This window comes from Megascapheus bottae, chromosome 8 (assembly GCF_031878675.1).
Source record: "Megascapheus bottae isolate mThoBot1 chromosome 8, mThoBot2.hap1, whole genome shotgun sequence".
NCBI lineage: Eukaryota > Metazoa > Chordata > Mammalia > Rodentia > Geomyidae > Megascapheus > Megascapheus bottae.
In genome coordinates, this window is record NC_143516.1 from 32,048,835 (window position 1) to 32,072,470 (window position 23,636).

General features: G+C 37.2%; 1 protein-coding gene across 6 annotated transcripts in view; it reads left to right on the plus strand.

Annotated features, from left to right (window-relative positions):
- Fam184a (family with sequence similarity 184 member A) overlaps nt 1-23,636 on the plus strand; it is a 92,750-nt gene that overhangs the window by 19,349 nt on the left and 49,765 nt on the right. For all 6 annotated transcript variants that reach the window (XR_016536477.1, XM_090338210.1, XM_090338212.1 and 3 more), the window contains exons 2-6: nt 7,892-8,746; nt 9,751-9,886; nt 11,079-11,260; nt 14,129-14,326; nt 23,057-23,179. Coding sequence is in view for 5 of the 6 variants with exons in the window: in XM_090338210.1 (XP_090194336.1) it covers nt 7,892-8,746; nt 9,751-9,886; nt 11,079-11,260; nt 14,129-14,326; nt 23,057-23,179 (1,494 nt within the window). In the remaining variant the exon portion in view is untranslated. The remainder of the gene's footprint in view (nt 1-7,891; nt 8,747-9,750; nt 9,887-11,078; nt 11,261-14,128; nt 14,327-23,056; nt 23,180-23,636) is intronic.

The window sequence follows — 23,636 nt, forward strand, 5'->3', positions numbered from 1 at the left end:
TTGGACACAGTCTATCACTGGAATTAATTTGATTACATAATGTATGAAAAACAGCTTTTTTCCCCCCTTTCTAATTTAAACCAAAAGAAATTGGACCAAGGGGAAAATAATGGAAGTAATTTATTTTCAGCCAGGGCTGAGTGTATTGTGTATGGTGCAGCATCTGTTCTCATTTACTCACCTTGAATATCGGCTCCTCGGTACAGCTCCACACCAGAGCCTGTTCTTCAGCCATTAGTAGAAAATGAAACATGTGGTTGCATCTGATGTAAGCATGTGCACTAAAAGGGTTTGCGTGTCACTCTGTAAGGAACTGTTAGGATATCTAGTGGGACAGTTGCTTTGTTCCTTCACCTTTCCTCCAGCCTTCTAGGGAGCCTCACCTTCAGCTTATACCCTACACTCAGGAAAAAAAAGGGATAGAAATCCCACAGAGATACATGTGAACACTCAGGCAAGCCCTGGAGGACCTGACCTGCCACACACGAGACCACACCTATTGCAAACAACACTGAATCTTTTTTGTTGTACTATCTACCTACTTCTTAATAGATTTAAACTGAATAGGGCATTATCAGTTTTGTATTGAGGCTGGCAGACATTATTAGTGAAACTAAGAAGGCTGGCAGTAAAGCAGCAGGAAATGGCCATGTAAGAAGGCAGTCATGGAAAATTCAATAATGTGTACATATGATAAAAAATATTCCAATGACAGAGAAAATATGCCAATTTAGAAAATAGCAGTGGCTAGGGAAATTTTTATTGATAGTATTCCTTCAAATATATTTATCTAAAAGCAACAGTCTTCTTGCTAGATACTCAGAAGCACCTACCATTTTTTTTTCAATGTAATGTGAAGTAAATAAATTACCCATCAAGAACATGGGGGAAAACCAGCCCGAATTTGAAATTGGGTGTCAGTGATGAGTGTTATAGTAAACAGATTTGAATTTGCACTCATACTGTACTATTCTAATTTTAGGGTTATTTTTCTAGTTCTGTAAAGAATGTCATTGGTACATTGGTGGCAGTTGTAATTCACTCTGCACATGACTCAATCATAGCATCAGTTCTGCTAATCCATGAATGTGGGAAAGTTTTGCATTTTCTGTGTCTTCTATTTCTGTCTTCAGTGTTTTAAATTGTCATTGTCGATGTTTTCACCTCCTTTAAATTCATCTACAGATTTGGAGGTCTCTTCAGGTTTGTGTGTGTGTGTGTGTGTGTGTGTGTGTGTGTGTGTGTGTGTGTGTGTGTGTAGGGGGAAGGTGTTGACAGGCTCTTCTAAATGGTATTTATTTTCTGATTTCTTTCTCAGCAAATGTATTTGCTGTGTAGAAAAGGTATTGATTTTTGTATGTTAATTCTGTATCCTGCTACTTTGCTGGATTTTTACATCAAGTCTAAGGGCCTTTCATGGCATCCTTATGGTATCATATCATCCACAAATAGTGATTATAGCTTCTCTTCCTCTTTGTATCCCTCTTATTTCTTTCTCTGGCCTTGATTGTCCTGTCTTAAATTGCAAAAGCAATTTAAGTTATTAAGAAGAGTTCACTGTATTGAATAAGCAGTGATAGGTGGGCACCTTAATCTCCTTGATTTCAAAGGAAATGATTGGTTTTTCCCCAGTGTGACACTGGGTATAGATTTGTTATTCCTAGTTTGTATTATAGTTGAGGTGTGATTCTTCTGAACCCAGTTTCTTCAGAACATTTGTCTTAAAAGGATGTTGCGGTATCAAAGGCTTTTTCTGTATTTTTTTGAGATGATTTGATTTTTGTCCTTTTTAATGTGCTATATATGAATTGATTTGCATCGCTAGAATGAAAGCTACTTGATCATGGTGTATGATCTTTGTAATGTATTTTTGAATATGGCTTGCAAGTATTTTATTGAGAATTTTTGTATCAGTCTTCAATATGAGTATAGTTTTTCTTTTCATGTTACGTTCCTATGAGGTTTCGGTATAAGGTTCATGGAATGGATTTGGAAGGATTGTCACCCTTTCTTTTTTTAGTTTGAAGAGTGTAAGTGCCCAGTGGTCTGATAAAGTTCATCAGTGAATTTGTCCAGCTCTAGGCTTTCCTTGTTGGAAGACTGTTACTATAGTTCGTCATTGCTTGTTAGAAACTTTACATTGCATTGCAGAGTATCTTTTTTTTTTTTTTTGTCCAGTCCTGGGGCTTGAACTTGGCATCTGGACACAGCCCCTGAGCCTCTTTGTTCTCAAGGCTAGAGCTCCTACCACTTTGAGCCATAGCACCACTTCCAGTTTTTTTCTGAGTATTTTATTGGAGGTAAGAGTCTCAGGGACTTTTCTGCCCAGGCTGGCTTCAAATCATGATCCTTATCTCTCAGACATCTAAGTAGCTCAGTTTACAGGCATGAGCCATCAGAGCCAGCTTGTACAATATTCTTAAAAGTTAAAATTGCTGGGACTGGGAGTTTGGCCTAGTGGTAGAGTGCTTGCCTAGCATGCACAAGGGTTCAATTCCTCAGTACCACATACATAGAAAAAAGCCGTAAGTGGTGCTAAGGCTCAAGTGGTAGAGCTTTAGCCTTGAGAAAGTCCAAGGACAGTGCTCAGGCCCTGAGCACTGGACTGGCAAAAGAAAGTTAAAATTGCTTACTTTTGAGATATATTTTTATTATTTCATGGTATTATGCTGTATAAATATACTACCAGTTCTTCAGTGATTCCTTTATCTTAGTAGTTATTGCTTATTGGTAGAACATGCAACAATAAAAGTTCCATTAAAGTATTAAACTAAGAAACTAACAGCATATTTTTTACTATTATTGTACCTTATTAATAATGGATTCTTGATTTTTTATTAAAGAATTTATTAACATTGATTTTTACATCATATTTCAAATGACAAACAAGTATTGTAACAAACAAGTATTGTAACAAACAAGTATTTAAGAAGAGACTCTATATACAATCACTGGTACTTAGATTTTAGAACATAATTAAAATTAGGGTGAAGGTTTGTATGTCATAGATACATATTAATCTATGTAATAAAACATTATGTCTATAGAGTCATAAATTTTTATGTCTATGTAGTTGTTTTTATATTTCCAATACCATGTCCATAGCATTGGGTACTCAAATAGAGTCCTCTTGTTGAACATTATAACCCAGGATATGATAAGGACACCTGCTCAGCTATGTTCATCTCTGCACTATTCACAATAGCCAGGCGATGGAAACAATCCAGGTGCCCAGCTGCAGATGAAGGGATACAAAAAATGTGGTACATTCTACATAGCCAACAGGCAAGATAAAATAATGGCATTTGCAGGGAAGTGGATGAATCTAGAGCGAATCATGTTGAGTGAGACAAATCAAGACCAAAGGAACAAAAGGCACATAGTATCCTTAATATGTGGCTGTTAGATCCAAACAGTACAAGAGCGTGTATTCTTGATTTTTAATAACTTTTTCAATGAGTATACTTTATTTCTAATGAGTTAGTTTGCAATGGGACATGATTATACTTGCCAGTGTAAGTATCATTTCAGTCTGCCATAACAAATTACCATAGACTGTGGCTTACCCAGGAACAATTTCTTCCTCACAGTCTAGAAGCTGGGAGAACCATGTCAAGGTTCCAGCTGCCTTTCTTTCTAGTGAGGTCTGTCTTTCTGCCTTGGTATGTCCTCACATGACAAACTCACACCTCATAAGGTGTGATCCCAGAAAGATCCTATCAGTCTCCTCTCTAGTTACCGTCAAACCAGGGCTAGGGATTTAGAATACGAATTTTGGAGGAATAAAGTTCAGTCTAGCTGCTTAGAATGAAAATTGTTTCAGAAATGACTTGATTTTTCTTTTCACATAAGTAGCAATTTAAAAAGTATAATCTATAATAGTTCCATTTTACCTGGGGGAAAGATTATTTCAAAAATCTTAAGAGAAAAGTAAAAGTAGCTTATGTTGAAGTGTGTAAATTATGCATTACTGGCATAAAAATGAAACTGAAATTGCTGAGATGATTTGTTCATATTACATGAATGTTCACAGCGCCAGAAAAATTGTAAATGTCTTATAATGTATTTTATATCTTTAGTGTCTTTTCTAGGTTCTCTATCATTTTCATACATCTTTCCAACAATGTTATCAGTATTCCCTCAACCTAATGAATCATATGTTTGCTAAATTTTAGGAAAGAATGATGATAAATGATAAAGGTACTGGATATTAAGAGCCAGTGTGGTGGTTGTGTTGTGGATAACATATTATAGCAGGCAGGGTCTGATTTGTGGAATTTTTCCATAAATCACTGGCAAGGGGAGGCTTACATGTTGCTTTCCTTCATTTTCGTTCCCCCAAATAAGGAATCTCACCATCCAGTGGCTCCTTTCAAGATAATTTTCAGATCAAAATACTAATCCTGAGACTTAGTTCACTCTTGGGAATCCCTCTAATACCTGTTTTCATACTGTGAGGCAAAGTGAGGATGGGGTGTAGTATGGTGTATACCAGTTTTGCTCTAGGAAACTTGGCTAATTAGCTTGTTTTTTCTTAGTATCTCTTGTTGCAGTGGGATAAAACATCATGTTTTTTGTTATACTTATCCTCAGTGTAATTCAATTACACTTTCCCTCTCTCCAGTCACCAAAATGTGTGTGGGTCTTCTCCTTACCAGTTATCTATTAGACATCAACTAACTACCCTATAATGTAATTCAGTTGTATGACACTTCTTGCCCAGTTATAGTATCAGATGTTCCAAAAGCTGAAAATTCAGTCCCATGAAACTGTGCTCCCTTCAGATGCCATTTGCAAGGAAGAGGTTATTCCTTGTGTTCTTCACCAACTATAATATGTCTTGAGTTCTCAACAACTTCCTCCTTGGGATCAATTCCCCTGCTAGGATGGCTTACCAAACTCAGGCAAACACATTTGCCCATTACTCTAAGAAGATATTGGAAAGAAAACGGATGATGAAGATGAAGATGAGGATAAAGATAAACATAAAGGATAAAGATGAAGAGCCAGGTGAAAGAGATGGTTAGGGCAAAGCCCATAGGAGAAGGCATGCAGAGCTTCCATGCCTTCTGTGATGTGCTGGGCACACACCTTCCATAAGTTCAATAACTAAAACTTCCTCTATTGTTGATTTACATTTTAATGAAGGGTTTATTATGCTGTTGTGACTGATTAAATTTTTGGCCATTGCTGATCAACCCAGACTTTAGCCTTTTCTCTCCTCTTTGGAGGTCAGGAAGGAAGTTGAGATATGGGTATGTCATTGTTGATTTCTTCCTCTGACAATCAGTTCCAGTCCTGAACTTATTCCACCAAAGTTACTTTATTGTAGCTAAGGTTTTTCCTGTCATCAAGAAAGTTCCAAGGGAATCAGGAGGTCTGTGTCAGATAATTAGGAGATATGTGTCTAGAACCAAGAGTAGAGACCAAGTATATATTTCCTATTATTTTATAATATGGAAATTTTGAGTCTTTCCTAGTTGTTGACTATATATTGCATGGAATAGGAATAGGACGCCACCCAGCTTGCTGGGTGGTAGGGATAAGCTACCTTTAAGCTTAAATGCATAGATGAAGAGAGTTTTCCAGGAGACCTGTGTTAAGTACACCATTTGGAATTTGGAACTAGGGTACTCGGTAGTCTGAATAAGCATTTACTCTGTGCACATATTTTCCTGTGGACTTTTCAGGAGGGAGAAAACAGGCACATGTCCAAGCCTTAGGTGACAGTCATGGATATTGCAGTGTTTTGCCATGGAGACCTGACATCCAAGGAATTAATAGGAAGAAAGAGAGTAATAGGATACTTGCTGTGTATAATCATAGGTGGAGAAATCTCAGTGGAATCAACAAAATACAAAATCTAAAATGAAAATAAAACCTGCCCTAAGAACTCTCTGGTTCTAGGAATAGAGCTCTAGGAATGGGGCTTTCTTGAAGACTGAGGGAAATATAAAGGCAGCAGGTAAAACTATAGCATTTAATATATGAACTACAAAAAGTATGAATTGGATTTTGAAAGGAGACTCATAGAAACTAAAGTAAAAAACCATAGTGTACTGAACAGTCCAAGTTAGGTCTAAATTCCTTCAGTGGAACTTGACTTTTTTTTTCTTTTACGCAGTTCCTTGGCTTGTACTAATAGTCTGAATGCTGTCCCTGAGCTTTTTGGTGCAAAGGTAGTGCCTTACCACTGAAGCACAGCTCCATTTCCAGCTCTTTAAATATATATATATATATATATATATATATATATATATATATTGTTGTTGTTGTTGTTGTTCATAGAGCTTGAACTCCGGATCTGGATGCTGTCCCTGAACACCTTTGCTCAAGGCTGGTGCTCTACCACTTTGGCCACAGCACCAGTTCTTGTTTTCTGGTGGCTAATTGGAGATCAGGGTTTTAGCAGGGTGCCTTGGAACCACAATCCTTAGATCTCAGCCTCTTGGGTAGCTAGGACTACAGGCTTGAGCCACCAGCACCCAGCTTTTTGTTGTTGTTGTTGATGTTGTTGTCAAAGATGAGAGTCTCATGGACTTTCTGTCCAGTCAACTTTCCCAGATGTCAGCCTCTCCTCAGTAGTTCTGATTATAGGAATCAATGACCAGTGCCACTTGGAACTTGACTTCTTAAAGTAGAAGAGAAATTTCCATTCCTTTCACTTAGAAATTAGCAGATTTGTTCATTAATGTAAATAAAATAGTAAAACAAAGAAAACAAGACAAACCATAGGAAGTAAGGAAAGGCAATTTCTTTTTATGATATATTTATCTTCTTTCAACCCTTCCAGATAGTATTTCTTTTTCTTATTTTTGTTCTTTCTAGGTGTACAAAGGAATTGGAAGTTAACAAAGCAGTTTATGAATACAATGCAGTGTGTCACCTCTTTCAGCATTCTCACTCATCCCTCCCCTACCTATACCTTCCCTGTCTTCTTAATTTTGTAGTCTGTTCACTGAATTCTTGACTGAATTCTCCATCTTCTCTTCCTTTGACTTTCTAAGGAAATACACTATAAGTTCTCCCTTGAATCTTCCCATATTTCACTTAATACATTTTTCTACACTTACATATCCAACTCTACACCCAATGTATTTACTTATAAGCTTATAACTACATCTGGTTTCCACACATGAAGGAATTTATGCATCTTTGTTTCTATGGGCCAAGGTACTTCACTTAATTTTTTTTATTCTTTCCATTTCTTTACAAATGGTTCAATATTATTCTTTCTGATGGATGAATAAGATTCCAATGTGTATGTATGCCACATTTTCTTGATCCATTCATCCATTGAGGGGCTTTTCAAAGCTTTTAAATATTTAAAGAGGACATTAAACAGATAAAAGAGGGGTTTTTTGTTTGTTTGTGGGAAAGACTTGGGTCTAGGGCTTCTGTTAATGTAAAAGCCTCTCTTATCTTTAAGACACAGAGCATGGAAAAGATGTTTTCTTTCTGGTCCCTTTTATTAGTCACTTAGTCTGGACTTTAGCTAAGTGGCTTCCTTTGTCCATTTTTTTCCCTGTTTCACTTGAGCCACACCATTCTTAATTTTAAATACTTTCTGTATTTTGAGACAGTCTCAAATTATCTATGTAGACTAGACTCAAACTCTCAGTCTTCTTATCCAGCCTCCTATGGGGATTGCAGGAACGTGCCATCATGTTCAGCTAATTTTGGATACTTTAGAATAAGAATTGAAAAGTTTGTGCTAAAATAGTAATTTTCTAAGCAAATGATTGAGTGTGGAATCATTTTCAGTGTTTCATACATAGTATAACCGTTACTAATAGGTATAGGGAAATAGCAACCCAAACAAAACAATTGACTTCATGTTGTAAAAGAATATGGTTTGTTCAGTTCTTCTCCCTTCTTCAAAACCAAACAGGTAATATATGCCTTGAACACCAAAAATGATGAGCATGAATCTTCAATTCAAGCCCTTAAAGACGCTCATGAAGAAGAAATCCAGCAAATTCTTGCAGAAACAAGAGAAAAAATACTACAGTATAAATGCAAAGTAACAGAGGAATCAGACCTTCAGAGAAGGATTCAGGTTCTGGAAGCATCCTTGGAAGATCACATAAAAATGAAGCAGCAAGCTCTGACAGAATTCGAAGCGTATAAGCAGAGAGTGGAGGACATGCAGCTGTGTGCAGAAGCCCAGCATGTCCAGCGCATAGTGACCATGTCCAGAGAGGTCGAGGAGATTAGGAGGAAGTTTGAAGAAAGGTTGCAGAGCTTTGGACAGCTCCAAATACAGTTTGAAAAAGATAAACGATTGGCTTTGGAGGATTTACGAACTGCTCACCGAAGAGAGATGCAAGAGCTGCTGAAATCACAGCAGGACCACAATGCCTGCCTAACCCAAGGGCAGGAGAAGGCTGAGGAGCTGCATAGACTGGAGCTGGAGGCCTTGAACAGAACTCTGGAGGACCTAAGACTTGAAAAGAAAACCATCATCGAGGATTATGAAGACAAGTTGAATAAAGCTCAGTCCTTTTATGAAAGGGAGCTTGATACTTTGAAAAGGTCACAACTTTTCACAGCTGAAAGCCTGAAGGCTAGCAAAGAGAAGGAAGCTGATCTTCGAAAAGAATTTCAGGGACAAGAAGCAATCTTGCGAAAAACCATAGGAAAATTAAAGACTGAGTTGCAGATGGTGCAGGACGAAGCCGGCAGTCTTCTTGATAAATGCCAGAAGCTGCAGATGGCGCTCGCCACGGCAGAGAGCAACATGCAGGTGAGTAAAGAGTAGAACTTTCAACTCCTGGTCTTCCTCACAGTCTCTCCCTTACCACTTTTCTTCTTCTGTGACTTCCTTGCAGCTTTCTCTTCTAAAGATTTTCTTTTTGTGTGTTGACTGCAACCTAGCTGGCTTTATTTTCACCACTTAAATTGTTTGGCTTTTTTTTTTTTGCTCTTTTTGTGAAGAAAAATCAACAAAAGGATCATTTTTATTATCCTGCACCAATTCTGTCAAAATTGCAGATATCAGGTGCCTAAAAAAATATAACTATAAAACTGTACTGATTATTTATGAGAGGATTTTAGTTAAACATCTTATCTATCTTAAACACTTTGGTAAGTGGGTTTAGGAGACTTAAAATATTAGAGCTTAATCATCCCCCCTCTTTTTCTTTTCTTTTCTTTTCTTTTCTCTAGTCTGCCCATTAGGCAATATTTAGATACTGAACAAAATTGATTGCTAAATTTAATAAATGTAAGGCAGAGTGTGGACAAAACTGAAAATCCTCTATAAGTTTTCTTCTGTGGCATGAACAGAATTATAGCTTTAGGGCCTGGAGAGTGATCTAGTAGTAGAGTGCTTGTCTAGCATGCATGAAGCCCTGGGTTTGATTCCTCAGTACCACACACAGAAAAACAGAAGAGGTGCTGTGGCTCAGGAGTGCTAGCCTTGAGAAAGCCCGAGGACAATACCCAGGCCTGTCCCAATCCCAGGACTGGCAAACACAAAACAAAATAGAATTATAGTTTTCTTTTTGGTTGTTCTTATGAGGTATTAGTTTATACTAGAGGGGGTGGGGTCATTTGACTTGTAAAACAATAGGTCATTTGACTTGTAAAACAATAGGTTTTAAGTATCTCTATCATCTACAGATTTAAAACAAATATAAGACAATAAGATTTCTCAGTGAGAGAAAGCTGAGATTTATATTTTTATCAACTTTAAACTTAGTTTAGTATCGTTCTTAATTTTGATCGTGGCTATTTACTCCTTCTTAGGTTCTTCAAAAACAGCTTGATGATGCCAAGGAAGGAGAAATGGCCTTATTAAGCCGGCACAAAGAAGTGGAAAGTGAGCTAGCTGCTGCCAGAGAACGTTTACAACAGCAAGCTTCAGATCTTGTCCTCAAAGCCAGTATGTCTGCCAAAAGTTTCACAGCATACTCAGTGTTCAAGGCAGAATTTGAATATTTAAAAATTTCTTATATTTAAATTTTCTTCCCAACTTTTAAAATTATTTGGAGAAAGAAAATTCTGTTATCTTACTAATTACTCCCAAAGGAGCAAATGATGAGATGACTTCTTTTTGTAAATTGTCAGGGTAAACTATAGAGGGGTTACAGCTACCTTCGTCAGGTAGTGGGTACATTACTTCTTGAACATTAGCACTCCTTACCATGTTTTGGAGGTGGGAAAATAGCATGATGACATATTTTTAACAATATATTTTATAGAAAAAAGTCAAGAATTAGCATGTAAAACCACCTGTACTCCATAAAAAGCAAAAGAAGCAGTCTTTCAAAGAGGCATCCTTTAAGCACACTTCAGACTATTACCATTAGTAGAATTGCATGTAACCTATAGTGTCCCATTTCACAATGCTTGTTGCTAAGGGTGTTCTGGGTTGTCCATTCTGAAGTAACTAACATGCTCGTTAGGCAGTCCTTACTAAAGGACGAAAGAAAGATGATCCGAGTAAAATCTGATGGGACATTGTGTCTGAGTGTTAAATGTGGCTCATAGAACAGCTTGAGGCCCTTGATCAATTCTCATTGGCTCATCAGTCAGTCCTTCCCACAAAGTTTTAGATAACTTGCAGCCTGTACCAGAATCACTAGGGTTGGTGAAACTACAGATGTTGAGATCCACCCTCATATTTTCTGTCTCCTGGGTCTGAGGCCATGCATCGCTGCTCCACCAGGCTTCTTTGAGCACCTCCTGCCTTAAACTATGCTTTCTATTATGAGATCCTGCCCTCCTAGTGCACTTCTGTCTCTTTCTCTGTTGCTGTCTCTCTCTCCCTACTTTTCACGTGAACATATGAGGAGTTGCTTCTACTTTAACTTACACAGCTTGCAAAGTTTAAAAAAAAAAACCAGCATCACCGCTCTGCGAAAGGATTCCCAAATTTATGAAAATTGGGCCAGAAGTGTTCCCCTCGTAAATACTTCCATTTTATAGAATCAGGAAAACACAGAAAAACTTGCATGTGCAGCAGTTTATTTTACTTAGGTATAAAGTCCAATTATGTTATTAAATAAAACTATGTTTCAGGGCAACTGAAGTATAAATTATATATTAAGAACATTTTCTTCTTTGTGGGGTAGGTCACATTGGAATGCTGCAAGCAACTCAAATGACCCAGGAGGTTACAATTAAAGATTTAGAGTCAGAAAAATCCAGGGCCAATGAGAGATTATCGCAGCTTGAAGAAGAAAGAGCTTTTTTGGAAAGCAGAACTCAAAGTATGGATAAAGAGCAAAAGCAGCAGGTTCTGGAGCTGGAAAAGGTAAAAACTAATAGGGCACCACACATCTTTTCCTCCCAAATGTGTGTATACATATATGTACACATATGTGCATATACATACAAATGTATACATACCTATATACAAATACATGTGTACATATATGTATATGTACAGATATATATGTGCATATAAGTTTATTTTTATGTATATATACACACACACATATATAGATCTTGGGGCTTGTACTCAGGGCCTAAGTACTGTCCCTGAGTTTTTTTGCTCAAGGCTAGAGCTCTACCACTTTGAGACACAGCTCTACTTCCAGTTTTCTGCTGGTTAATTGAAGATAAGTATATTAAGAAATTTTCCTGCCTGGTATGGCTTTAAATTGCAATCCTCAGATCTTAGCCTCCTGAGTAGCTGGGATTACAAGCATGAGGCTCTGGCACTCAGCTCACACAGTGAAATATATTTTAACAGGTCTCTTATTATACCTTGTTCCAGTTCATTGCTGACCTGGTGCCCTCTTCTCTTACCAACACTCCAGACTGCCTTTGCCTGAGCTCCCCTACTTGCTCTCCTGGTTGGCATACCACTGCCGGGCTGGTAGATCCCACCTTACTGTTGTACCTGTCACCCACTATCTTTCAATCTTTCCTTCTCTTGGCACTTCACAGTATCTCAGGTCCTGGGCCATGCATTCTTGCTTTGATTCTCCACCGGTCTCTGTTCTCTGAACACTTTTGTTCCAGGGCATCCATTTCATTGCACACTTGCCCAGTAATAGTGGGTGATGGTGGTGGTGGTAGTGGTGGAATCCTTAGATATAGGCCAGCTCTTTCCTTCATCTTGAGTCATATGTTGAACTTTCTACTCTCCTCCATTTAGAGTGTATACTATCACATTAAGTCAAATAATCTTGAACAGAATTGTCGCCCTTAAAAATACTGTATTGAGCTGGGTGTCGATATAATCCGAGGTACTCAGGAGGCTGAGATCTGAGAACCATGGTTTGAAGCCAGCCCAGGCAGGAAAGACTGTGAAACTTTATCTCCAATCAATAATCAGAAAAAGCCAGAAGTGGTGCTGTGGCTCTCAAGTGGTAGAACGCTAGTCTTGAGCTTAGAGAGGCTCAAGGATAGCACCCCGGCCCTGAGTTCAAGCCTCAGGACCAGCCAAAAAAAATAAAATGAAAAATAGTGTATTGATTTTACTTGCTTCAACTTGCAATCATAGTTATTCTTGTTTGTTTCAGTCTTTCTTTATTGGGAATTCTACTATAAGGATTTGCACTTATTCATTTGTTTGTGTTAGTAGAACTCATGAATATTGAGTTTATGTCTTTTATTCTCTAGACTACAATTTACTACTTTCCTGCTTAAATTGTCCTGGATTTGGCTGTTGGACCACCTCCAAACTAGTGTTCTTTTAAAGTGGTATCAACATTTTATGAGTACTTTCTCACTTTTTGACACTTGTATTTTAGGTTTATGGAAACACACGTTTGGTTTTATGGTGCTAAGGAATCAAACCTAGAACTTGGTGCATGCTAGACAAGTGACCAGTGAGTTATGTCGCCAGTCCAGGCCTGGCTAGGTTTTCAGAGTTGGGTTTTTTTTTCTTTTATTTGGGGAGATGGGGGTCCATTAGAGTTTAAACTTAGGACGTGTTAGGCTTTACCACTTGAGCCACACCCCAGTACTTTTTTTAATACTTTACTTTTTTTAGATAGGTTCCTGCACAGCCATGAACCTCAGTCTTTCTGCCTGTACTGATCGCACAGTTGGATTTATAGACATGATTTGCCATGTCCCACTTGTTTGTTGGCATGAGGTCTTACTACCTTTTGCCCACATTAGTTGGAATATTTATTCTCCTAGTAGCTTGGATGTGCACCACCTGGCTGAGCTGCTGGTTATGACTTCTCTTGGCTAGTCTATTGACATATTTTTATTCCACGCTTCCATCTTTATACCCATTAGCAACCTTAAGTTTAGCCACTTGCCGTTGCTTGCCTGGATTGCAGTTACCACCTCCTGCCGTCATTCATCTCAGTAGCCTGCTGCCAACCTGAATGGGTTTTACTTGCTTACATTTCAGTGGTTTCTCAGGTTTGTTTTTGGAATTGAAACCAAAACCTTTGGAATAATATCTTGTCACTTGACTCTTGCCTGTTTCAAGCCCTGTCCCTTGTCCCCCTTGCATCCTGTGCTCTAGTTACACTGTTCAGCTGCACAGACATTGTGTCTCCCCAAACTTCACCAGCTCCACAGTTTTGGAAGGCAGTAACAATGATTATGAATCCAGGCATTGGACAGCAGACCTATGTTTGGCATGCTTGCATTTTTGGTTGTCTTCTGGGCTTGTGAGAATGTAATGAGAGAATGCTGTCATCACCAGATCTGTATCTTCTCTTCCCTGATGGATTTGTATATTCTTTTCACCCCAACTCTTTCTATCTCCACACTTCCTCCCTTGTGCACACATACATACACATACATACATAGAAGACATCCCCTTTCACAGAACTTATGACATTGTATTATGATTGTCTAGATTAATTTCCATCACTTTACTGTGAATGCTTAAAAGGCATATAATTTACACTTAAAATTGTATTGAAAAATATCATTTGACTAGGCAACCATGTCGTATACTGTTAGAAACACAGGAAACGTTTAAGTTTTAAGGTTGCAGCTTTGCTGACCCTGTTTGGTTCTAACTTAATGACTGATAGTCCATTTTATTTCTTGCTTTAAAGTACTTTATTTTGCCTCAATCACCTTGTTACTTTTTGAGAACTCCAATGACCCATTTTTAGTTCAATTAGTTGTACTTATTTATAAGATGTTTATACAGTACTAGCAGTAATGAAAAAGTACTAATGCATGATTTTTTTTGTTTAAGAAAGTGAATGAGGCAAAGATAGCTCAGAAAGAGTATTATGAAATGGAGCTCAAGAACTTGCAGAGTCGACTGGAAGGAGAGGTCAGTCAATTAAACGAGGCCCATTCTAAGACTCTAGAAGAATTAGCCTGGAAGCACCACATGGCAATTGAGGCAGCCCACAACAATGCCATTAGAGACAAGAAGAAACTGCAGATGGTGAGTTAAAGTTGGATTTATCATTGCATTTTAAACCGGCCAGATGGCTGTATCATCCAACCTGACCTGTATTGTGGAGGAATGATTTCCTTCACTTTGATGCTTCTTATAATTATTCTTTTAACTCATAGTTTGCATAGAAACATACTTGAAAGTTCTTAGTTTAGACTGTTGCTTTTTAAGCCATAGAACCAACACTCTTTTTAATTCTGAACTTTTTCTTCTGAAAGCCACAATTTACTGAAGCTACCTGGAAAATGGTGTGTGTGTGTGTGTGTGTGTGTGTACTTCCTCAATTAAATTACTACATGGCCAAAAGTATTACATAATAGAAAAAGCAGAGTATACACAGTGTGAGGCAGATCTAGGCCTTTCACTAGCTGCAACAGCTTAGGCCCCACATGCCATGCCTCTGCCTTCTCATGGATAGAGGGGAAGACCAGATGAGATAAAAGGGCTAAGCACCCAGACATGTGCTAGTTCAGAGTGGTAGGTAGTGTTACTTGCCAGTATTTCTTGTTGATACTATGTACATGAGGTGGTAATGCTTTACATAATTTTTTCCACCTAAGCCTTATGATAGCACTTTGGATTTAATTGATATATCTCTTTTACTAATATTGAGGGGAAAAGCTCAGGCACCCAAAACTTATAATACTCAGGTCTTGAACTCAGGTTTTAAGTCCGATAAATGCAAAGGGATTTAAATACCCCATCATATAAGCATTTGTCAATAATGGATGTGATCCATATGTTTTACACAATAGTACTCTCTGGCTTCCAGAGAACTTTCTTAATGCCTACTCATGACTTGAAGGTTGACATCATTTTCATCATATAGAGGGTAAAATTTTATCCTCATAAAATGTATTTGTGATAATATATGATAAAATATTTGTCAAATGATTTAACAGAGCCAAAAACCTGATAAGTACAAAAGATGGGATGTGTGTTCCTCCTTTGTTGGCACAAATTGAAAAAAGATATTTTAAGGCCTAAAAATCAGAAATTCAGATAAGACTCCCTGCTAGAATGTTATTCTGTCTAAACTTACTATTTATTATGTGTCATGTAACAAAAATTAATGACACATCATTTCTGCGTAGGATGAGTGTAGTTTTCACCATGGCAGCTTCCATTTCCAGGCCAGTGTGTGCTGTGTGGCAAAGGGCACGCTCCTCAGTTCTGGATGTATGCCCATGTCCTCAGGGCTACCTATCAGAGGACCAACTAGTAGTGCTGCTTCTGTAGTTTCTCTCCTAGCTGTCTTTTGTTATTTTTCATTTTTATATCTGGTTTCCCTAGCCTTCTCCTTTATTGGATTATTCAATTTGTAGGTGTCTTCCCTCCATAAAAACCAGCCTCCTACCAGGATAGCTTTTTTCCAGTACCAAATTATCTTTTCCTTCCATATCATTTACCTAAAGATTATATTTTGTGTCATAAGAATATGTTCACAAGAATTGAAGAAGCAAAAAAGACTGCTATCTTTTTATTTTTGTTTTTGTTTTTCCTGTCGGTCCTGGGGCTTGAACTCAGGGCCTGGTTGCTGTCTCTGAACTTTTTCCATCAAGACTGTACTCTATCACTTTGACCCACAGCCCCACTTCCAGCTTTCTGGTAGTTAATTGAAGATCAGAGTCTCACAGACTTCCCACCCTGGACTGGATTCCAACCTGGATCTTCAGCTTTCAGCATCCTGAGTAGTTAGAATTACAGAACATGATTTGAAAAAAAAAATCAGTTAGCCAACAGATTAAGCAGTGACTTGTAGATCTGATCCACAGAGGGATAAGGGTTTAACAGATGCTACTCATGACTTCCCATAGTCTCAAGTTGTTCATTTTACTCTTTCTATTGTTGTTATTGTTGATTATATAGTGTAAACTATCCTTGAGCTCTTTTGCTCCAGGCTAGCACTCTATCATTTTGAGCCACAGCTCAATATTCAGTTTGGGTATAGTTTATTGGAGATAAGAATCTCATGGACTTTTCTGCCTGGGCTGGCTTTGAACCTAGATCCTCAGATCTCAGCCTCTGGAGCAACTAGGATTACAGGCATGAGCCATCAGTGCCCAGCTGGAACTGCTGCCTTTAAAATAGACAAATCAGCCCTTAGCTGATGTCTTGGAACTTGGATTTCAGAACAGTGCCACTTTCCCCCAGAACAAATGTCAGTGTACCTCACCCATAAAGTGAGCAATATGATTTGCACAGCGGAGCATACCTGCTTTCCTGCTGGTAGTCTGCAGGTGTGGTAGAAGCCAGGAAGAAGGTGTGTATGCAAAAGAATCCCCTTCATTAAGAAGAAGAAAAGAAGTAGAGGACAGGGGTAAGACCACCAAAAAGAATAGGACACAGAGTTTCTCTGCAGCCTTTCCAGTAGAATTACAGATATGTTTGTGGGATTTAAGAGTGGTCTGTGTGACTGGGTGCACGGAAGCTTGTGCTGGCCTGAAGATCCATATCCTGTGCCTGTTGCTTTATTGATTTTATTTTCTGTATGTACTTTTTGAATGCTTTTGCTCTAGTAAGTCACAGTATGTACTCACTATACATCATACTACGTATTCCTTGTAAGTCTTGGAGCTTGAGCTTGAGCTTGCTGTGTGGACTCTTGACACAGAGCCCCCATTTACTAATTTCTACATCTTACACTTTTTAATGTCAGTACCGTGGTTTGAATACCAGACCTCAAAAGCTGATTAAGAACTCAGCTTTTAAATCAAAGAAGAAATTCAAAACTTTATTGAATGTAATGACAATCAAGATATATCACAAGATATATCAGCAAAGGCAGTTCTAAAGGGGCAAATTTATCGCACTAGAAGCCCATATTAAAAAGACAGAAGAAGAGCATGTAAATAACCTTAAGAAGAAATTGAGACACCTAAAGGAACAAGAAAAAGTTAATTCCAAAATAACTAGAAGGACAGAAAAACAAAACAAATCAGAAATATCAGAAATTGAAATAAGATCTATTATACATAAAATTGATAAATCAAAAAGTTGGCTCTTTGAAAGAGGCAACAAAATTGACAGACCCCTGGCAAGATTAATCAAGGAAAGGGGAAACTCAAATAAACAAGATTAGAGACCCTATGGGAACAATCACGACCCATATCCAAGAAATTCAGGGCCTATATTCAAAGAATCAGGAAAATCTAGTAGAAATGGATGATTTATTAAATAAATATAGGTTACCCACATTGAACCATGAAGAGGTGAACAAATTGAACAAACCAATTTCATATAATGAAATAGCAGAAGCAATGAGGGAAATGCCAACCAAAAAGAGCCCAAGTCAAGATGGCTTCACTGAAGAATTCTACAAGACTTTTAAAGATGAAGTAATACATATACTCTTGAAACTCTTCCAAGACATAGAAACAGAAGGAGCAATACCAAACTAATTTCATGAAGCTAATATTACACTCATCCCTAAACCAGGGAAAGATCCAACAAAAAAAAGAGAACTATAAACCTCTCTCTCTAATGAACACAGACACAAAACTCCTCAACAAAATACTAGCCAACAGAATCCAGAAACAAATTTTAAAAATTATACACTATGGGCCGGGAGTTTGGCCTAGTAGTTAAAGTGCTTGCCTAGCATGCATGAAGACCCGGGTTCGATTCCTTGGTACCACATATATAGAAAAAGCCGGAAGTGGTGCTGAGGCGCAAGTGGTAGAGTTCTACCCTTGAGAAAGTCCAAGGACAGTGCTCAGGCCCTGAGCTCAAGCCCAGGACTGGCAAAAAAAAAAAAATTATACACTACAATCAAGTAGGCTTCACCCCACAGATGCAAGACTGGTTTAACATGCGCAAATCAATTAATGTAATATATCATATCAATAAAGCTAAGGATAAGAATCATATGATAATTTCTCTGGATGCGGAGAAGGCAAATGACAAAATACAACATCCATTCATGTTGAAAGCATTAGAAAAAATAGGAATAAGAAGTACATTCCTTAAAATAATTAAAGCCATATATGACAAACCTACAACCAGTAAGTTTACTAAATGGAGAAAGACTGGAACTATTTACCTTAAAATCAGGAACTAGACAGGGATGCCCACTCTCTCCATTTCTCTTCAATATAGGGCTGGAACCCTTAACCAGAGCAATAAGGCAAGAGAAGGACCTCAACGGGATCCACATAGGGAAAGAAGAAATTAAACTATCCCTGTTTGCAGATGACATGATCCTCTACCTGAGTGACCCAATAAGCTCCACTCCCAAACTCCTAGAATTAACAAACCACTTTAGCAAAGTGGCAGGATACAAAATTAACCTGCAAAAGTCAGTAGCCTTCTTGTACTCCAACAATACACAGACAGAGGCGAAATCAAGAAAATGATCCCCTTCGCAATAGTCCCCAAAAGAATAAAATACTTAGGAATTAACTTAACCAAAGATGTAAAGGAATTATTTAATGAAAACTACAAAATACCAGGAAATGGAAAGCTCATGCGTAGGGAGAACCAATATAGTGAAAATAGCCATATTGCCCAAATTGATATACAAATTCAATGCAATACCCATCCAAATCCCAAAGACATTCTTTACTGAAATAGGAGATATAATCCAAAGGTTCATATGGAACAAGAAAAGACCTAAAAAAGCCAAAACAATTCTAGGCAAAAAGAGCAATGCAGTGAGGAGGGAAATGGGGCCCATGACATGAGAAAGAGTATCAATATTTGTGAAGTAATGTACCTTCTATCTGGTGAATGTAATGTAACCCTTCTATTAATTATAATAAAAATATATGAAAAAATAAAATAAGTAAAATAAAATTAAAACTGACCAGAAAAAAAGAACAGTGCAGGTGGTATTACAATACCAGATTTCAAACTCTACTATAGAGCCATAATAACAAAAACAGCATGGTATTGGCAACAAAATAGACCAGAAGATCAATGGAACAGAATAGAAGATCCAGAAATAAAACCACATACCTATAGTCAACTTTTATTTGACAAAGGAGCCAAAGATATACAGTGGAACAAACACAGTCTATTCAATTATTGCTGCTGGCAAAACTGGGAAGCCACGAGCAGAAAGCTAAAAATTGACCCTAAGCACTAGCTCAAAATGGATCAAAGACCTCAGTGTCAGACTGGAAACCTTGAAACTGCTACACAATAGAGTTGGAGAGACACTGGAACTCATAGGCACAGGCAAAAGATTCCTGAACAGAATCCCAGGATCACAACAGATTGGAGAGACTCAATAAATGGGACTACCTAAAAATAAAAAGTTTCTGCACAGATAAAAGCATAGCTACTAAAGTAAAAAGACAGCCAACCAAATGGGAAAAGATATTTACCAATAACACATCAGACAAATGATTAATATCCAGTATCTACAGGGAACTTAAGAAACTAATCACTTAACAAACCAATCACTAAATGGGCACGGGAACTGAAGAAAGACTTATGGCAGAAAAGCAGATGAGAAAATGCTCATCATCTATGGTCACAAAGAAAATGCAAATAAAAACAACCCTAAGATACTACCTTACCCCAATAAGAATGGCCAAGATTTTTTTCCTGCTGAAAACATCCTTTTATTGACTTCATTATATTATCTGATTTTCCTCTAGAGTTATTCCTCAAATATAGTGACAAGTATAGGCCCAATTTTAATACTCCACTGTTGTAAATTTACATAAAATGCAGATTAAATTGAATAACAGTAATATGAAAAGTATAGACTATCATTTTCTTTTCTTTTTCTGTTTTTTTTTTGTGTGTTCTGGGTCTTGAACTCAGCCTAGCCACTGTCCCTGAGCTCTTTTTTTTTCAGATATTTTTTATTGTAATTAATAGAAGGGTTACATTATATTCGCCAGGTAGAAGGTGCATTACTTCACATATATTGATACCCTTTCTCATGTCTTGGTCCCCATTTCCCTCCCCTCACCCCCACCCCTCATCTTGTTTTCCCCCCTTCCCTATCTGATTTCAAATAACCAAATACGCATATATTCAATATATCAGATAACAAGGTGAAATATTGTAACAATATGAGATAACCAAGGGACAGCAAGAGATAAAATAGTGCATTAAGGACAACGATCACTCCTTATATGGCTTTTGTTTCTAAATCCTGGAGGTCCTTTCATTCAGTGTCATACTATATGGCCTTATGTATCTAGGTTTTGTTCTATTGTAAATCTCTGCTAGGAGAGTCCAAGGTTTCTACTGATTATGACAAATGAGGGAAGAATGGCCAAGATTTTGAACTCAGACAATGACAGACGCTGGCAGGGTTGTGGAGAAAAAGGAACCCTAATACACTGCTGGTGGGATTGGAAGCAAGTTCAGCCATTCTGGAAAGCAGTGTGGAGGTTTCTTAAAGAACTGAAAATAGACCTGCCCTACGATCCTGCCATGCCACTCCTGGGCATCTATCCTGAACATCATAACCCAGATTATGATAAGGACACCTCAGCTATGTTCATCTCTGTACTATTCACAATAGCCAGATGATGGAAACAATCCAGATGCCCTACTGCACATGAATGGATACAAAAAATGTGGTATATATATATATATATATATATATATATATATATATACACAATGGAATTCTACATAGCCAACAGACAAGATAAAATAATGGCATTCGTAGGGAAGTGAATGAATCTAGAGTCAGTCATGTTGAGTGAGACAAGTCAAGACCAAAGGAACAAAATGCACATAATATCCTTAATATGTAGGTATTAGATCCAAACAATACAAGAGCGAGGACTCATTATTTGTGTACCCAATGCTATGCACATGGTATTGAAAATATAAACACAACTACATGGACATAAAAATTTATGACTATAGGCATAATGTTTTATTACATAGATTAATATGTATCTATGACATACAAACTCTCAGCCTAATTTTAATTATGTTATAAAATCTAAGTACCAGTGATTGTGTATAGAGATTCCCTTCTTGAATAATTGTTTGTTAAATACATGATTTGAAATATGATGTAAAAATATGATGTTAATTATCTTAAATATATCAACAGCTCAAAAAAGTGAATCACTCCAAAACTAATCTCCAAAATAACAACCATCCCATTAAAAGATGGGCTTATAGACACATGAAGAAGTGCTTGACATCTCTGGCCATAAAAGAAATGCAAATCAAAACAACTCTAAGATTCTACCTCACTCCAGTTAGAATGGCCATGATCAAGAAATATGATAACAACAGATGCTGGAGGAGATGTGGCCAGGAGGGATCACTACTACACTGTTGGTGGGAGTGCAAATTCGTTCAACCACTATGGAAAGCATTATGGCAGTTCCTCAAAAGACTAAACATAGAGCTCCCCTATGACCCAGCAATTCCACTACTAGGCATTTACCCAATTGTCCAGAAACAAGGACATAGAAAATCCACTAGCACAACAATGTTCATTCCAGCACTATTTACCATAGCAAAGATAGGGAACCAGCCCAGATGCCCCTCAGTTGATGAGTGGATCAACAAGATGTGGTATGTATACACAATGGAATTCTATGCTGCTGTCAGAAAGAATGACATTGCCCCATTTGTAAGGAAATGGAAAGACTTAGAAAAAAATCATATTAAGCGAAGTAAGCCATACTCAAAGGAACATAGGCTCAATGGTTTCCCTCATTTGTCATAACCAGTAGAAACCTTGGGCTCTCCTAGCAGAGATTTACAATAGAGCAAAGCCTAGATACATAAGGCCATATAGTATGATGCTAAGTGAGAGGACCTCCAGGTTATAGAAACAAAAGCCATATGAGTGATTGTTGTCCTTAATGTACTATGTTATCTCTCATCTCTTTTGCTATCCCTTGGTTATCTCGTATTATTACAGTATTTCACCTTGTTATATACGCGTATATCCTATTTAGGATAGGGATGGGGGAAAACAAGATGAGGGGTAGAGGTAGGGGGAGGGAATGGGGATCAAGACATGAGAAAAGGTATCAATGTTTGTGAAGTTATACACCGTTTATCTGGTGAATATAATGTAACCCTTCAATTAATTATAATGAAAAATATATGTAAAAGATAAATATTAATAAATTCTTTACTAAAAATACAATTGAAAAAGGAATGTTAATAGAGGCAGTTGATAAGAAAATATAGATGAAATGTATAAAAATTAAGATAGGAATACCAGTAAACAAATTATGGTGATTGTTGTGTGTAATTCATCACATATTTATTAAGTGGTTGAAAACTGAAAACAAACTGTAAAAAAAAAAGAACTCAGCTTTTGTTGCTTATACCTGACTCTCTATTACTAAGCCACCTTCAATTCTTATATTTTTTTTCCTGCTAGTTAAGTGGAGGTAAAAGTTTCATGAATTTGTGTGCCAAAGATGTCTTCAAAATAAGATTCTCAGTTTTCAGTCTCTTGAGGAACTAGGATTATAGCCATGAACCTGTAAGTAGTGCCTAACTACTTTTCTGGTTTTTAATGGTCTAGACTAGTTATATAGTCTCATGATTTTAATAGGTTTTAATGGCTATATCATTGGTGATTCAGAATGATGCAATGTTAGCCAGTAGAATTAGGTAAGTTCATTCTTAACTTTGATAGAATTTAAGGACAAAGCTAATTTGATGGCCAAAATAATCAAAATATAAAAAAATACATTTCAGAAGATTATCTTCTGGTTTTTCAGGATGTACAATATGTGTAATTTTATGAAATTTCTTTTCTTTCATAAGGAATTGGAGGAACGATATAGAAAGGAAAAGCTGCATATGGAAGAGGATAAGAATCAACTTCAATTAGAGCTAGAAAGCCTAAAGGACTTACTAGAAGACAAGCTGAATATAGCTCATCAAGAGGCAAGAATCTTTGAACCTATCAGTTAGAATACGCATACAGCACACACACATGTACATACTCATGCAACATACACCATATACACACACACTAACACACATATACATACACATGTGCCATACACACATATACCATACACTACATACACATATTTATTTCTGTGTAACTTATACTGGTAACACTATCTATATAAGTGAACCTTAGTGAAGGTTACATTAAAGTAAAATTAAAGAATCTTTAAAATTAATGAACTTAAATGGTGCTGACTTTTTTGCAAGAATTTGCTTGTAACTCACTTAAGTTAAACATGTACTACCAAAAACAAAAGCAAGGGGAATGTAATTTGTTATTGTTATTGGGAAAAAGCAAAACAATATTGTCACTTTACTGGAAAGGAAACCAGGTATCTTTGCTTTTTTTGTAAAACATCACCTTAGTATTCTAACACTGTGACTCATT